This window comes from Phocoena sinus, chromosome 8, assembly GCF_008692025.1.
Source record: "Phocoena sinus isolate mPhoSin1 chromosome 8, mPhoSin1.pri, whole genome shotgun sequence".
Lineage (NCBI taxonomy): Eukaryota > Metazoa > Chordata > Mammalia > Artiodactyla > Phocoenidae > Phocoena > Phocoena sinus.
Window position 1 is genome coordinate 98467076 of NC_045770.1, and position 16279 is coordinate 98483354.

The 16279-nt window shown below is 49.7% G+C and overlaps 1 protein-coding gene across 7 annotated transcripts; it reads right to left on the reverse strand.

Moving 5' to 3' along the window:
* Window positions 1-8018: 8018 nt before the first annotated feature.
* TIMM10 (translocase of inner mitochondrial membrane 10) lies at window positions 8019-10345 on the reverse strand. 7 transcript variants are annotated; one of them, XM_032640494.1, is made up of 4 exons: window positions 10052-10273; window positions 9906-9965; window positions 9680-9795; window positions 8023-8458 (listed from the first exon to the last, which is right to left on the reverse strand). In XM_032640494.1, the coding sequence occupies exons 3-4, from the start codon at window positions 9748-9750 to the stop codon at window positions 8257-8259; spliced, it is 273 nt and encodes a 90-aa protein (XP_032496385.1). In that variant the 5' UTR covers window positions 9751-9795; window positions 9906-9965; window positions 10052-10273; the 3' UTR covers window positions 8023-8256. The 7 variants fall into 7 exon arrangements, with proteins under 7 accessions (XP_032496390.1, XP_032496385.1, XP_032496384.1 ...); XM_032640493.1 differs by having other exon boundaries at window positions 9906-9969; XM_032640499.1 differs by lacking the exon at window positions 9906-9965 and having other exon boundaries at window positions 8019-8458; window positions 10217-10331.
* Between the last annotated feature and the right edge of the window lie 5934 nt (window positions 10346-16279).

Here is a 16279-nt window from a genome sequence, read left to right on the forward strand (position 1 = left end):
TTGGCTGCGTTGGGTCTTCATTGCTGCGCATGGGCTTTCTCTAGTTGTGGTGAGCGGGGGCTACTCTTCCCTGTGATGCGTGGGTTTCTCATTGCGGTGGCTTCTCTTGTTGCGGAGCACGGGCTCTAGGCACGTGGGCTTCAGTAGTTGTGGCACATGGGCTTAGTTCCAAGCTCCACAGCACGTGGGAATCTTCCCTGACCAGGGCTCGAACCCGTGTCCCCTGAATTGGCAGACGGATTCTCAACCACTGCGCCACCAGGGAAGTCCCTCCTTCATTTCTAATGCGCTCATCCTTCACAACTCACCTCAATTTCACCTTTTTCTGGAAGCTCTGATCTCTTAGGCTGGGTTAGGGGTCCTGCCCATGTACTCCCCCCAAAAGCGATTCTGTCCTGAAATGAAGCCCTCACACTGATCTAGAATCATCAGTTAGTTGCCTGCTCCCTCCCCATGAGCTATAAATCTCTGGGGGGCACCTTGGGAACCACATTGTAGGTGATTTGTATGTCTGCTACCCGTCCCAGGACCAGGCCTGTAATAGCCTGTGGTAAACATTTATGGAGTAAGTGGAAGAGGGCAGTGGGAGAGGGAGCTGGAAAGGTAGGCTGTGGTCAGTTTGGAATGACCTCTGCCAGGCCAAGGATTTCCCACATTGTGAGATAGGTGATGGGAACGCCTGGATTTTGTCTTCTTGTTTTATTTTGGTTTACTCTGTTTGTTTTTAAGGGAGGAGATAGATATGGTCGGGTTTGTGTGTTTAATGAATAGAAAGGAGAGGGACTTTAAAGCAGTTAAGAGGCCACTGTAATAGTTCAGATAATTAAAAAAAATAATAGAGGAAAGAAGAGACTTTTTTTTTGGCCACACCACATGGTGTGTGGGATCTTAGCTCCCCCACCAGGGATTGAACCTGCGCCCCCTGCATTGGAAGGGCAGAGTCTTAACCACTGGACCACCAGGGAAGTCCCAGAAAAGAGACTTAAGACACACTTCCATATCAGAATCAATAGGACTTACCAACCCCTCCTCCTGTCCCCAGAAACAATCCCTTTTTAGACTCTGTTCCCTTGACACTACCCATAGCTTGAGTAGAACAGTGCTATCACATTGGATCTCCTGCAGGCCGGTGGCCAGAGTCGGCCTCACAGCTGAGGGAACAGGAGTACTGGCTCCTAGTCACAGGCCGGGTCCCAGTCCTGGCTCTGCAGCTGACTAGATGTGCAGTTTTGCCCAAGGCACTCACTCCCGCGCCTTACTCTTCTGGTCTATTATGTGCTGGAAAAAATAGTATCCAGTTCACAGTGAAGAAATTATTTATTCAGCCTGACAAATAGTCATGGTAAACCCTTGCGTGAGGAATGTAAATAAATAGCGCAGCCACTTTGGAAAAACGGTTCGGCTGATCCTCAAATAGTTAAACAGTCACCACTATGACCCAGCAATTCCTCTCCTAGGTATATACCCAAGAGAACTGAGAACATATGTGGACACAAAAACTTGGACACAGGGCTTCCCTGGTGGCACAGTGGTTGAGAGTCCGCCTGCCAATGCAGGGGACACGGGTTCGTGCCCTGGTCCGGGGAGATCCCACATACCGTGGAGCGGCTAGGCCCGTGAGTCATGGCCGCTGAGCCTGCGCGTCCGGAGCCTGTGCTCCGCAACGGGAGAGTCCACAGCAGTGAGAGGCCTGCGTACAGCCAAAAAAAAGAAAAAAAGAAAAACTTGGACACAAATGTTCATAGCATTGTTATTCATAATAGCCAAAAAGTGCAAACAACCCAATTGTCCGTTAACAAATGGATAAACAAAATGTGTATTGTGGGACTCCCCTGGTGGCCCAGTGGTTAGGACTCTGCGCTTTCCCTACTGAAGGCCCGGGTTCAATCCCTGGCTGGGGAACTAAGATCCCACAAGCCTCGAGGTGTGACCAAAAAAAAAAAAAAATGTGTATAATAACAGTGAACGTATTATGGTTTGGTCATGAAAAGGAAGGAGGTACTGGTACATGCTACAACATGGTTGAACCTTAAAAACATTATGCTAAGTGAAAGCCAGATGCAAAAGATCCCATAGTGTAGGGGTGCGCTCATGAAATGCCCAGAATAGGCAGATACGCTGAGACCGTAGATTAGTCGTTGCCAAAAACTGGGGGGAGAGACGGGAAGTGACTGCTAATGAGTATGGGGTTCCTTCTTGGGGGTGGTGAAAATGTTGCACTCTTAGATAGTGGTGATGACAGTACTAAAATCCATTTAATTGTACACTTTAAAAGGGTGAATTTTATGATATGTGAATTATATCAGTTTAAAAAATTTTTTTAAACGCTTTCACATGCATCAGGCACTAGGGATTGAAGGATGAATAAGACACAGACTCCAACCTCAGAGAACATAAAGTCCAGTGGGGGAGAGGAGTAGATGAATCAAATTACCACATAGTAAGTGTAATTACATCTAAAGGAAGTGCCATTCAGTGGCTAAGAATCTGCCTGCCAATGCAGGGGTTACAGGTTCGAGTCCTGGTCCAGAAAGATCCCACATGCTGCGGAGCAACTAAGCCTGTGCGCCACGACTACTGAGCCTGTGCTCTAGAGCCTGCACGCCACAACTACTGAAGCCACATGCCACAACTACTGAAGCCCACGCGCCTAGAGCCCGTGCTCCGCAACAAGAGAAGCCACCACAATGAGAAGCCCACGCACCACGACGAAGAGTAGCCCCCGCTCACCGCAACCAGAGAAAGCCCGCGCGCAGCAACGAAGACCCAATGCAGCCAAAAATAAATAAATTTATTTTAAAAAATAAAGGAAGCGCCATGGAAGAGAAGTAACATATCATTGGGGAGGGGCGTTGATCTAGACTGGAGGGCAGGGAGGAGTCCTTAAAGGTGTCTGTGCCACAATCTGAAGATATAAGACTTCCCGTGTCTGAATCAGTAGGATTTATCAACCCCCAAGAGGAGGACACAGCGTGCAGAGGCCTACAACAGGAGGATGCCTGAGACATTCAGGGAACTGAAGGAGGGCCTGAATGGAAGAACACATAGGATGAGGCGGGCTGTGGCATGAAGCTGCAGCTGGAAAAGTAGATACAGGCCAATTGTACCGTACCTTCTAAGATAATAAGTGCTCAGTGGGACTTCCCTGGTGGTCCAGTGGTTAAGACGCCACACTTCCAATGCAGGGGGTGTGGGTTCCATCCCTGGTTGGGGAACTAAGATCGCACATGCCGCGCAGCACAGCCCAAAACATTTTTTTAACTTAAAAATTAAAATAAAAAGAAGTGCTCAGTGATGACAGAAAATGACCTTCCTCCTTCCTCCCTAACTCGCTCTACCTCCGTTGCTGCCTGTGTCCGTAAAAGCACCACCTTGCACACAGTTGCTTAAGCTCAAAGCAAAGTTATCCAGACTCGGCTCCCAGCCTTACTTTCCACGTCCAACCTACCAGCGAGCTTGTGGCTCCTGCCTTTAAAGACTTCTCCTCTCCATCTTCTGCTGGCCCCCAAGCCTAGGTCTCATCAACTCCCGCCTGGACTCCTGCGACCCTTTCAGCCTGGCCTTCCCAATTCCACTCGTGCCAGTGAACCTACCTTCCAGTCAGAATGATCCTGGCTTCAACCAGGCCTCTCCCCTTGGAAGTTTCCACGACTGTTGGGCAAACGTACAAACTCCCAACAATGCCCCCTAGTCCATCCGGGCCCTCCTGCTGCCCCCACCTCCCTCTGGCCTCTCTCTTCTCTATGCTTTCACTGTTGTGACCTGTTCTCATCCATTAAAACCCCGTGTTCTCCCACCTGGGCCTGGAACATTCCCCCACCCTGGCCTATCTAACTAATCCTTCAGATTTTGACTTAACGGACACTTCCTACAGGAAGGCTCCTTGCCTGACTCCAGCAATAAATCCCTTTGCTATATGACTCGTATAACATTCGAGTCACCCTTTGATAAAACTCATCACGACGTGTCTGTTTCCTCTGACAGACTGTATGGGCCAGAGGATAGGGACCTGAGCCCACCTTCCCCACCACTATCCTCCCACCACTTAACAAAGAAGCCACCACCCACCACTGCCCCCAACCTGGCAAATTCCTACCCATCCTTCAAATCTCACTCACCTACATCGCTTTCAGGGGGACAGCCTTCCCTGAGCACCCAGACTTGGGGGGGGGGTCATCCATTTACATAGCCCCACACTTCCTTGGGCATCTCTTACAGCACTTATCACAGCTGTAAAAGTGACTGATTTTAATATGTCTCCCCCCTTTGATTTTCTGTCTTGTTTCTCTTTGCCCCAGCATTTAAAAAAATGCTTGTCACAAGACTCCCCCCAGGTCAGCCCACAAGAATTCTTCCGAAAATCCCTAAAATTGCATGCAAAATTCTGTGCGAGAACAATTTTCTGAAGAACCAGTCTGTGGCTTTTGTTAGTGTTTCAAAGGGGCCCAAGATGTGAAAGGTTAAGAACCTTCTCCCAGGAGCTGAAGGGGCTGTCTTTCCTTCAAAACAGCCCTGCCAACCGACTTCTATGCAAAACCATTGCCCTAGAATATAAGTTCCAAGTGGGCAACAATCTTTATTTTGTTCATTGGTGTGCCCCAAATGCCTGGAACGGTGCCTGGTCCCTTCCAGGTGTGGGTGTAGAATGACCAAACATAGTCTTTGACGACTGTAACAGTTGTGAGAACTGTGTAGTGGTTAACTATTGCTGCATAACAAATTCCCCCAAAATGTAACGGCTTAAAACAACATTTATCACCTCAGTTTCTCTAGGCTGGGAGTCAGCGTGCAGCTTAGTTGGGTCCTCTGCTTCAGGGTCTCTCACAGGGCTGCAAAGTGCCAGCCAGGGCTGTAGTCATCTGAAAGTTTGACTGGGGAAGGATCTGCTTCTGAGCTCACTCGTGTGGTTGCCAGCAGGATTCAGTTCCTCACTGGCTGTGGGCTGGAGGCTGCCCTGAGTTCCCAACCACATGGGCCTCTTCATAGGGCAGCTCACAACATGGAAGCTTGCTTCAACAGATCTTGCAAGGAGGAGGAGAGGAGGAGAAAGGGAGGAAGAGAGAGACAGACAGTAACAAGATGGCCATTACAATCTTTTGTGTCTTAACCTTGGAAGCAGCTTTCATCCCCTTTGCTCTGTTCTGTTAGAAGCAAGTCTCTGTTTAGGTCTAGTGCACACTCAAGGGAAGGAGATTATACTAGCAATGAACAGGAATGAACCGCAGTGGCAGCATCATTACATGTTTTCTCATATAGTGTCTGGCTCATCTGAAAACCCGAAGAGCAGAAGGTGCAGACCAAATGCCTACAGGTCAAGCAGATGGTGACGAGGGAAGAAATGAGAGGTGGGGGGTTTGGCGGACAGCTGAGCCTCTACCCATCCTCCAGCAGCAGACCACTGCCAAGCAGGAATGCAGGCTGACTTGTCAGATCTAACTTTTCAAAAGAAGCCAAAGTCCTGATTTTTATGAGACGCTTCCCGGTTTTTAAAATTGATAATCGCCGCAGAGCAACTAGGCCCGTGTGCCACAACTACTGAGCCTGCGCTCTAGAGCCCGTGCTCCACAACAAGAGAAGCCACTGCAATGAGAAGCCCGTGCACTGCAACGAAGAGTAGCCCCCGCTCACCGCAACTAGAGAAAGCCCACGCCCAGCAACGAAGACCCAATGCAGCCAAAAATAAATAAATAAATACATAAATTTATGAAAATAAATAAATGAAACTGATAATCTAGCAAACACACGTGAGCAGTTTTTGACTCTTCTCGATGGCAGAAAAGGCCTAACCTATTCTACTACTCTGTATGCTTGTTCCATCTCTCCTATGCCCGCCCTCCCAATCGCCACACTCGTTCACTGAAGGCAGGGACCTCGTTAATTCACTTGCACACTTCCTCCAGCTCTCTGCACGCAGCAAGCCAACAGTAACTACTGCTGAATAGAATATGGCATGGCTGACATCAGGGAGTGTGCCCCACCCACACCCGCACTCCAGTCCTAGAGGGGCGGGTAGAAGTGGCCGCTCATGTCTGAATGTAGCAACTCGATAGCTATTCTTACCGGCATCATCCCCCTGTTTCCTCACCAGCTCCCTGGCATGTCTCCCCTGAATCCATTAAGCCATCATCTACCACTATCCACCTGGCTGACAGCTAGAGGGAGCTTGAAAACGCAGATCTGTCATTTTCACCGCCAGGGTTTACATCCTTCAACAGTTTGCCGATGCCCTTTGGAGAAAATCCAAACTCTTTTAACTCAGCTCATCGGGCGCTTTGGAGCTGCGCCTGCGCAGCCCTCGGGCAGGTCTCATCTCTCACCACTACCTCCCTTCCCATTTGGCACTCCAGGCAGGCCAGAGCTTTGTTTCTTCACGGCTCCACACTTTCTGCCACTTCAAAGCTTTTGCAAGTGCTCTCTGTCGAGCTGGAACCTCTTCTCTCCATTCTCTACCACCCCCTCTAGATGTTCCAGCTATGTGCTCTGAAAATTTCTGACGTCCCTTGCTAAACCTGAGGGCAGGTACAATATCTGTTTTCCTCACCACTCTGCTCTTCCTAGTACAACGGCCGCAAGGGATACACCAATAATACACATTTGTAGAACTGGCCACAGCAGTGCTGATTCCCGTGAGCAGACAGCGCCACCTGTTGACGCAAGTTGGCACTTCAGTACCTAGAAAGGAGCCTTAGCTCTCTGCCCACGCTTAAGGTAGATGGACAATAGTTTTGAAGTTTTCAGGGGGTCTATCTCGAGACTCCTTACATCAAAGTTAGCAATTAAAAAAAAAAGAGCTAACATTATTGAGTATTTAACGTGGGAGAATTAGGCACTTTCCTAAGTGCTTTAGTTATTAACACATTTAATCTTCACTCCACTCAATGAAGTAGGTACTTTTATCGCTTTATAGATAGGGTAACTGAGGCACAGAGTAGTCAACTGCCTCACCCAAGATCACACAGCCAGAAAATTTCATCCCAGGTGGTCTGACTTGAACCTGGATTTTTTTTTTGGCCACACTGCGCAGCTTGTAGGATCCTAGCTCCTGACCAGGAAATGAACCCAGGCCCTAGGCAGCAAAAGCGCAAACTCCCAACCACTGGACCGCCAGGGAATTCCCTGAACCTGTACTTCTAAGCCTGAAACTCACTGCCTCTACCGTCTCCTTTCCTGTGAGCCCAATGACCTGGTGAGGTTACACCCCAGACACCTCCCTCTGCTGTGAAGGCACTGCTACCTGGGGCACTGACATCAACCAAAATTCCTTCTGCAGTGAACCCTACATTTTGAGAACTGCATAGTTCTGCAAGGGCACCCTCAGGACAGGAAGCAGATGCAGCCTCTCCTCCGCGAGCAGTCAACCCTGACCTCCGTTATTGCTCCTCGCCTGTGACCTCCAGCAAACAACCACCTCTCTGAGCTCCCTTCTCCTAACAGGGCCTTTGGCCTGCTGAGTGGATGAGGCTGGATACCCCATGAAGAGTGAGGAGCGCAGTCCCTGATTGAGATTCAGGTGAACACTGAATGGCAGTGGTTATCACTCGGTCCCCTCCCTGGATCGCACACATCACACATGAAGCTGGGTCCCTTCACGTTTCGATATTGCTGTTTAGAACCAAGAGGTTGTGGCTACTTCATGCTTAGGTTCCATCTACTTTCCACTCTCTCCTCTAAATCATTCCTTTATATCATTGAGGAAAATGCCTGCCTGCACTTGATTTTAAGTTGTTAGACATAAATAATATATACCAGGCACTTTCTATGGCCTAGTCATTATTCTAGTTTATTCATATTAACTCATTTAATCATCACAACAGCCCTGATTCTCCCCACTTTACAGATGAGGAAGCTAGGCACAGTGAAACGACACGTTCAGGGTCACACAGCAAGTGGCTGACGTGGAATGTAAACTTAAGCCATGGTACCAGTCTACGCTTTTAAACACTACGTTAGACTCCCTCTGCTGGTAGAGGCTGTGTCTGCTACCTTTACTCCCAAGTGCCAGGCACACTGCTTTGCACACTGTAGGTGTCAACAAACTTGTTTTAATATATAATATATATAAACACACAGTCACATGCCAGTGTGACAAATACCCCTTCTCCGACCGGGAAAGAGCTCCATCATACCCTGGGCTCCTGGAGACTTTCCAGAAAGAGCCTAGGCCTGGCAGTCTTCACAGATGACACCCAATGGGGGCACTTTTATTAGACAAGTGGGAAAGGACAGGGTGCACCTTACGGTGTACTGCCTGGGGCCTCATGCAGGCCCAGAACTCTGCTGCACCCTCTTCATGAGCTCTTCGTCCTGCATAGACAATTCTGTCAACTTTTTGCCCATCCGCTCATGGATATCTAGGTACTTGGAGACACACCGGTCCAGGCACACAGACTCGCCCTTGGACAGTTCTGCTTCCTTGTAGTGGGGAGGCACGCACTTCCGGTGGCAGGCACTGGTCATTCTAGAAAGAAGGAAGGGCAAGGTCAGGTCAGCAGCCTCCTGTGGCATACCAGGAACCCTCAGCCATTCCTGCCCTGCTATACTGATTTCACCTCCCCGAGAAGGCAGTGTAAATCCTGTTTGCACCCCAACTATCTTGGAAGATCCTTGAGAGCAGGAACCATTAGCCATGTTTATGACTAATCAAACAGGAACCATTAGCTGAGTACCAGCTATGTTCCAGACATCGTGCTAAGTGCTTGACAGGGATTCTGTCATGCAGTTTTTACGATATTCCCAAGAGGTAGGCACCATCATTATCCCTCTTTTTACAGATAAGGAAATGAAGGCACAGAGAGCCTCAGGATCACATAAAGCTGGGCTATGAACCCAGGTAGCCTGACTTTACAGCCTACATTTAAAAATTATTCTGGTAAATAGCCTCCAAGATAAAACAACTAATCTAGGGAGGATACCAGAGAGCTCAAGCCAATAAAAATAGCAAATATTTGTTGACTGCTTACTCGACTTGTGTTGGGCTTAACGCTAAGAGCTTGTCATATACTTTTACATTTCATATTGATAATGTCTCTGTGAGGAAGGTACTATTATTAACTCCACTTTACAGATGGGGAAACCACTGGTCTAACAGTCCATGTAACTTGCCCAAGGCCATAGTAGTGGTGGTTGGTGCAGCTACGATTTGTTCCCAAATTTGCCAGATGGTTATGGGCACTAGTTAGGAGTCAGACTGAGTTACTGGTTCTGACATTGCTACTGACCAGCTGTGGACCCTGAGAGAGTTATTTAACCTCTAGAAACCTCAATGTCTTCACCTTTAAAAAAAGATAATGCATATAAAATGCTCAGCATGTGTCTGAGATGGATTAAGAGTTTAAGAAATGTTGACTACTAAGTGAGCTACGTGCTATTTGTCACAAGGCAAATGCTCTACTCTTCCCGGAACACAACCAGAGCCTGGACGGGACCTTCTCTTTCTGCTCAGCTCCTACGTCGCCAATTCCATCCGAACCTAAATGCCCAGTTCCTTCTAGTGACCCCACACTGCGTCTGCATTAGCCCTTAAGCATGGGGTGGGAGCTGGGGGTGCTGGGAGGGTAAGCCCGGGCCTCAGGTTTCCCCGGAATGAGGAAAATAATCTTCAGAAGTTATCCACCTCTGCCTTGGCAAGAGTGACCTGGGATCATTCTCTAAGACAAGGCAGCGCAGAATCAGCCCTTACCTGTTGTACATATCAGCCATCATCTCAACCTCCAGCTCTGCCGCCAGCTGCTGGGCCCTAAGCGGGTCCATTTCAGCCCTGCACCGTGGAAGAGATCTCCCTCTGGCCTCCTAATCCTGGGGGCAGACATCATGGTCAGCACCCAGCCCTCCCATTCACCTTCCCATCGCAGGGGCTGGAGGATGTGGAGAAATCAGAGGGCATCAGACCAGCAGGGGCCACTGACCTCAGTGAATTCAAACGTCCCATTTCACAGATGTGGGAACTGAGGCCAAGAAGGGGAACACTGCCTAGGCCAAGGTCAAAGAACATGTCAATGGCGGGTCTGGAAATCGAGCCCCAGAGCCCTGACTCCCAATCCCTCTAGGTCACCTCTATCCAGGAGAAGAAGGGGAGACCGGAACGCAGCATGAACCTGCGGGGCCGTAAGAATTCGATCACACGCGGGACTAAGGCGCCCGGGCCCCAGCCCAGGGTCTACACCTCTGAAATAGCGGCGCCATCATCAGGATCACCTTGAGGTCAGACGTCACTCACCACGGCCTGGGGCCTGCCACAACGCCCCCTACGTCCCCAACTTCGGGTAAACTACAAACTCACCGGGCGCTCAGGTAGGATAGGGCGGAAGCACCGGGGTCACTTCCGGGAGGGAAATCCCGCCTCTTCCCGGATCCGCACGCACTTCCGGAATGAAGTACCAACGAGGCGGCGCGGGAAAATCCGCTACCATAGAGAGGGAGCTGCTGGCCCGGCCTAAGGCGTCTCCCAAATGCTAGAGAGGACTCCAAAATACCATAGAGGCTTGAGCGGGGCGCAGAGCGCCTGCAGACTGGTTAGAATTCTTGTCTTTAGGGGTGTCACGGAGAGATTTGAGTTTATTGGTTCTGTGAGAGGGGCAGGACCACAGGACTCAGTGAACCTCGTCCTCACCTCCGGAGAGCCGAGGCCAGAGCGCCAATCAGGCGCAGAGTAGGAGGAATGCCGCCGAACTGCAGCTCTCAGTTTGTGATGTACTTAAGGTCACCTGGGACGCTTAAAATAATCCCGAAGCCCAGGGCTCACTTCGTACCAATTAAATCAGAATCCCTGGGAGTAGGACCCAGGCATCAGTACATTTTAAAACTCCCCAGGTGATTCCCATGTGCAGCTAAGTTTGAGGACCAATGCTCAGAGGCCCTTTATATGAACACAGCTGTGTGTAGGTCACTAAACTCTCTGGGGTTGCAGAGACAAGCGAGGCACGGTTTCTGCTTGCAGAAAGATGAGTCAAGTATACAATATGTTTTAGTCAGCTTCTGTTAGACGCCCTGGGCCCTAAAGAGATGAATAGGGCCACTGTGGCCGCCACCAGAACTGACCTAGTGTGTTTGGGTGAGGAAGACAGAGGGTACTTGTGAACTCTTCATCTTTCAAGACTTAATGTATTCCTCGGGTCTGCACGCCCCCCTCCCGCAACCCCCCCCCCAAGAAAAACCCACCTCAATCCCTGGATTTTTCAAGGGATTTCAAGGGATGCAGTGGTACACTGCCCATAGGAGAAGGTGGGCTAGACACTTTATATGGCTGGTCACCATATGCTTCCCTAAGGAAGTCCCAATTCTAAATATTGGCCTCATTACTGCTCTAAGGACTCAAACTTCTTTGTCAGACCCTGTGCCTTGATACTTTAAAATTTAGGTATAGCATTCAGATAGTAAAGTAGTAAAATACACAAGCTTAATTTTTAAATATACATTCAGTTTTATAACTATCTCCCAGATCAAGATACAAAATATTTCCAGCACCTTAAAAAGTTATCTCATGTTCCTTCCCCGTCAATACTCGCTCTTCTGCAGTGAACCACTATTCTGACTTCTATCACCATCAGTTAGTTCTGCCTACTCCTGAACTTCACATAAATGAAATTATACATTGTTTTCTGTTTTGTGCCTCACTTCTTTAGCTCAGTGTAGCATCCGTAAGATTTCATCCATATTGTCGTGTGTATCTCTTATTCCTTCTTTTTTATGGCTGTCTAGTGTTTGATTGTATAAATAAGCCACAGTTCATTTATCTATTCTCCTACTGATGGACTTTTGGGTTGTTTCCAGTTTGGGGCTATTATGATAATGCTGCCACGTATATTATTGTATATATGTTATCCTGGTTTTTACTTTTGAGAATCTAGTCAACATATTATGGAGTATTAAGAAATTGCATGGAAAAAGGAGATGGGTTCTTAAGAGAGGAATCTGCTTCCTAGATGGGATTTTTGTTAGTTTTTTTTTTTGTTTTTTTTTTTTTTTTGCGGTACGCAGGCCTCTCACCGCTGCGGCCTCTCCCACTGCGGAGCACAGGCTCCGGACGCGCAGGCTCAGCAGCCATGGCTCACGGGCCCAGCTGCTCCATGGCATGTGGGATCTTCCCGGACCGGGGCACGAACCCGTGTCCCCTGCATCGGCAGGCGGACTCTCAACCACTGCGCCACCAGAGAAGCCCTATTAGGTTTTATGAAAGGTTACATACTGTATGATTCCATTTAAATCACATTCTCAAAATGGCAATATTATAGAGATGGGAGAAGAGATTAATGGTTGCCTAGGGTTAGAGTTGGTGGGGGGAGGGAAGGAGGTGTGCCTAAGGGGATAGCACAAGGGAGATCTTTGTGTTGATGAAATTGGTTCTCTGCCCTGATTGTGGGAGAAGGTGTTTATTCAAATCTAAGCTGTCGGGGCTTCCCTGGTGGTGCAGTGGTTGAGAGTCCGCCTGCCGATGCAGGGGACACGGGTTCATGCCCCGGTCCGGGAAGATCCCACGTGCCGCGGAGCGGCTGGGCCCGGGAGCCATGGCCGCCGAGCCTGCGCGTCCAGAGCCTGTGCTCCACAATGGGAGAGGCCACAGCAGTGAGAGGCCCGCATACCGCAAAAAAAAAAAAAAAAAATCTAAGCTGTCATAGAAGTATACATGCCATTGTACCAATGCCAATTTCCTGGCTTTGATATTGCATATAGTTATGTAAGATTTAGCCTTCAGTGGATAAATCTTAAGTAAAATTTAACCTTGTGTACCCTCTCTGTACTATTTATGCAACTTCCTATAAACCTATAATTATTTCAAAATAAAGTTTTAAAAATCATTACAAAACAAACGAACAAACAAAAACATAAAAGTGATATTGTATTTAAAGCACCTAGTCCGTGACAGATGCTCAATAAAAATGAATCTTTTTGTTTTAGATTTTTATTTATTAGGGAAACTTATTAAAGTACACGGAAGTGGAGAGCACAATATATTGAACTTCCACATATTAACCACCCATCCCCAAGATTTGACAGTCGTCAACATTTAGCCATATTTTCTTCATCTAATTGTAGTGCTAACAGATGAAGTCTTTTTTCTACAACGACATTTTTTTCTTTGTTTTTCTTTCTTTCTTTTTTTGTTTTGGCTGCATTGGGTCCTCGCTGCGCACGGGCTTCCTCTAGTTGTGGTGAGCAGGGGCTACTGTTCGTTGCAGTGCGCCGGCTTCTCATTGTGGTGGCTTCTCTCGTTGTGGAGCACGGGCTCTAGGAGCACAGGCTGCGGTAGCTGCAGCACGCGGGCTCAGTAGTTGTGGCGCACAGGCTTAGTTGCTCCGCGGCATGTGGAATCTTCCCGGACCACGGCTCGAACCTGTGTCCCCTGCATTGGCAGGCGGATTCTCAACCACTGCACCACCCGGGAAGCCCCCCACAATGCCCTTAAAATTACAGACGTCTTATCACTAAATGCAGCTGGCAATCAACAATATTGCACTGTTCAACCATCGGTACCCAAATCTGGCTTTCAGATCATCCCAGGAACAGGCCCCCAAATTCCCGTTCCATATTTCTACTAACTAATTAAATTATTTATTTAGTCGCTATCCATTTATTGAGCACTTCATATGACCCAGGCGATTTGCTAGGTCCTGGGCATACAGCCATGAACATGACAAAGTCCCTGCCCTCATGAAGCTTAGAGTCTAGAGAGGAAGTCAGGTAACAAGGAAATAAATAAGGTAACTTTGGATTCCAATCCATATTCCATAAGAAAATAAAATATGCAGAAGCGATGGAGAGGCTCTCAAAGTCATGGGAGACCTCTCTGTGGAAATGAAATTTGAGTTGAGAGCAGGAGAATGAGAAAGAACCAGCCTTGCAAAGAGCAGTTTACAGTCCTGAGTATGGAAAGGAATCGACTCATCGGAGGGATACGAAGGAGGCCAGTGTTGCTGAAGCAGTGGGGAGGGGGAGGGGGAGTCACAAGCCCCTCACACATTCTCCAAAAGTAGTACCTTTCTTAGATCACAGGACACCTACAGGAGGTAAAGGTGTTTCGTCTTTCTGAGCAAAATCTCGATTCAGCACAAAAATCTGTTGAGAGCCTCAGCTCCACGTAGAACTCGGCTTTGTATTTCCTAGACTCTCAGCGCAGCGACCCATCAGCTTGGGCCATCACTCTTCTCTCTCTCCCCAGCTGCTCCCCGTGCAGTGGGAGCCCTGAGAGACATCGCCACCTCCGCAGCTGGCCCCCACCCCTCCTTAGCCCACCCTTCCGCAGCTACTTTAGTCTGAGGAAGGGTAAAAGGGACTATTTAAAGGAACGTGGTGGGGGGGGATGCAGAGAAGGCCTAGCTTGGGCTCTGGATGGGCAGGGGAGGCCAGACAGCTGGTGAACATGCTCCAAATGGGCCTGCAGATTGTCTGGGGAGTTGCCAGGGCCAGGCGAGTACATCGGGAAGGGAGATGATCGCAGGACGCATGCTGCCCCGTGTCAGGCGGGAGGCACTGGCTGTGATTGAAAGGTGCCACCTGCCAGATCTCCATGGGAAATCCGAGCCTCCCAGTCCAGGGAAGAGTGTTGTACCAACAGGGCAGTAAACAATGCTGTCTGCAGCCCCAGGATCTTGCCGGGGGCTGGGGGGAGGGGGCGGGGGAGGGCGGGGGGGGGGGGGCGGGGGGGAAGGAGAGGGGAAGGGGGAGGGGAAGCGGGGACTGAAGAGCTGGGGGCTAGAAGCCACAGGGACTTGAAGACAGCCCGGGAGTGCAGCCGCTCAGCTGGAGGAAGGAGACAACTGCAAGCCCCCAGGGAGAGGCCCTACAGGTAGGAGAGGCCCTGGGCCCCTTTCTAGGCACCCCCTCCATCTGCCAACTCCTCTCCCATCTTCCAAGGACCTGAGGAGCCTCCAAGCAGGGCCCCACAGTTGGAGAAATCCAGGCTCCTTCCTAAGTCTCTCCGTCACTATGTCCGCTCTTTTTCAATGCCAGAGTTCGGGGACTCAGCCCTGCGGTGCTGGGCAACTTGAGGTCACCCACCGAGCAGCCTGCAGGTGGCCATCCATGTGGACCTGACAGGCACAGAGGGCCTTGGGAGACTTACCAGTCCAGTTGGGGTGGGAGGCAGAGTCTCTAAGCAGTTGAGAGTGGCATCTCCAAGGGATGTCCCCACTGAGGTGAGGGATGGTGAAAGCTTTAGGGCCACTGGAAGACAGACTGGGGGGCAGTGGGTCGTGGAGGTGTTAGCTGAACCATCAAATGTTGTCTGTACCATGTGGGGCTTGGAACTCGGCCTCCTGGGTACTTTTCCTTCCAGTCTGCTGAGAAAAACAGGAAGAGAGAGAGGGGAGCTGTCTGCAGTGGACACAAAACAGGGGTGGAATGAATCTTTCCTTCTTCCTTCCTGGGGAAGGAACGAGGGGGGAAAGTGGCGAGGAAGGTCTGCCATGCACTTGGAAGAGAGAGCTGACCTCTTCAGCCATATGTGAAGGGGGGTGGGGTGCCCCTCATCCTGGGCTGGAACCTTTGAAGGGACGCTGGCGGAGGAGCTGGCGGGGGCAGTGTCTCCGGCACACGCTCTGGACTGGTTGTCAGGACGCCTGGGTTCTAGGTACAGTTGGGCCACTTAACTGTCCTATGACTTTATCAAGGGACTCAACTCCCCAAGCCTCAAATTTCTACTCTGTAAAATGGGGCCAGTAACACTTATTCTGAAGGGTTAGAGTGAGGAAGTAGGAAGGTAAAGCAGGGCACCACAGTGCAAGCTGTAAACTGCTATGGAATTAATGCTGGGGTGGGTGGTGTTATCCGGGTGTCTCAGTATTCTGAGTTTCTTCACTCCTTGGCTATTTATGACAAGCCTGGAGGGTGGAAAGCTGAGGTGATGAGCGCACAGGATGGCTGAGGGGTGTGTGTGTGTGTGTGTGTGTGTGTGTGTGTGTGTGTGTGTATACACCTGCCCTTCCCCTCCACCATGCTAAGTGTGTAGCATGTAGATGAAGGGTAAGATGGCTGCAGCACTCAGCTATGTCTTAGCCAATTACTCCCACATTTTTTTTTTTTTTTGCATTACGCGGGCCTCTCACCGCTGTGGCCTCTCCCGTTGCGGAGCACAGGCTCCGGACGCGCAGGCTCAGCGGCTGTGGCTCATGGGCCCAGCCGCTCCGTGGCATGTGGGATCTTCCCGGACCGGGGCACGAACCTGTGTCCCCTGCATCGGCAGGCGGACTCTCAACCACTGTGCCACCAGGGAAGCCCTACTCCCACATTTTGAGGTATAAAAACGGCTCATCGGAACTTCCCTGGCGGTCCAGTGGTTAAGACT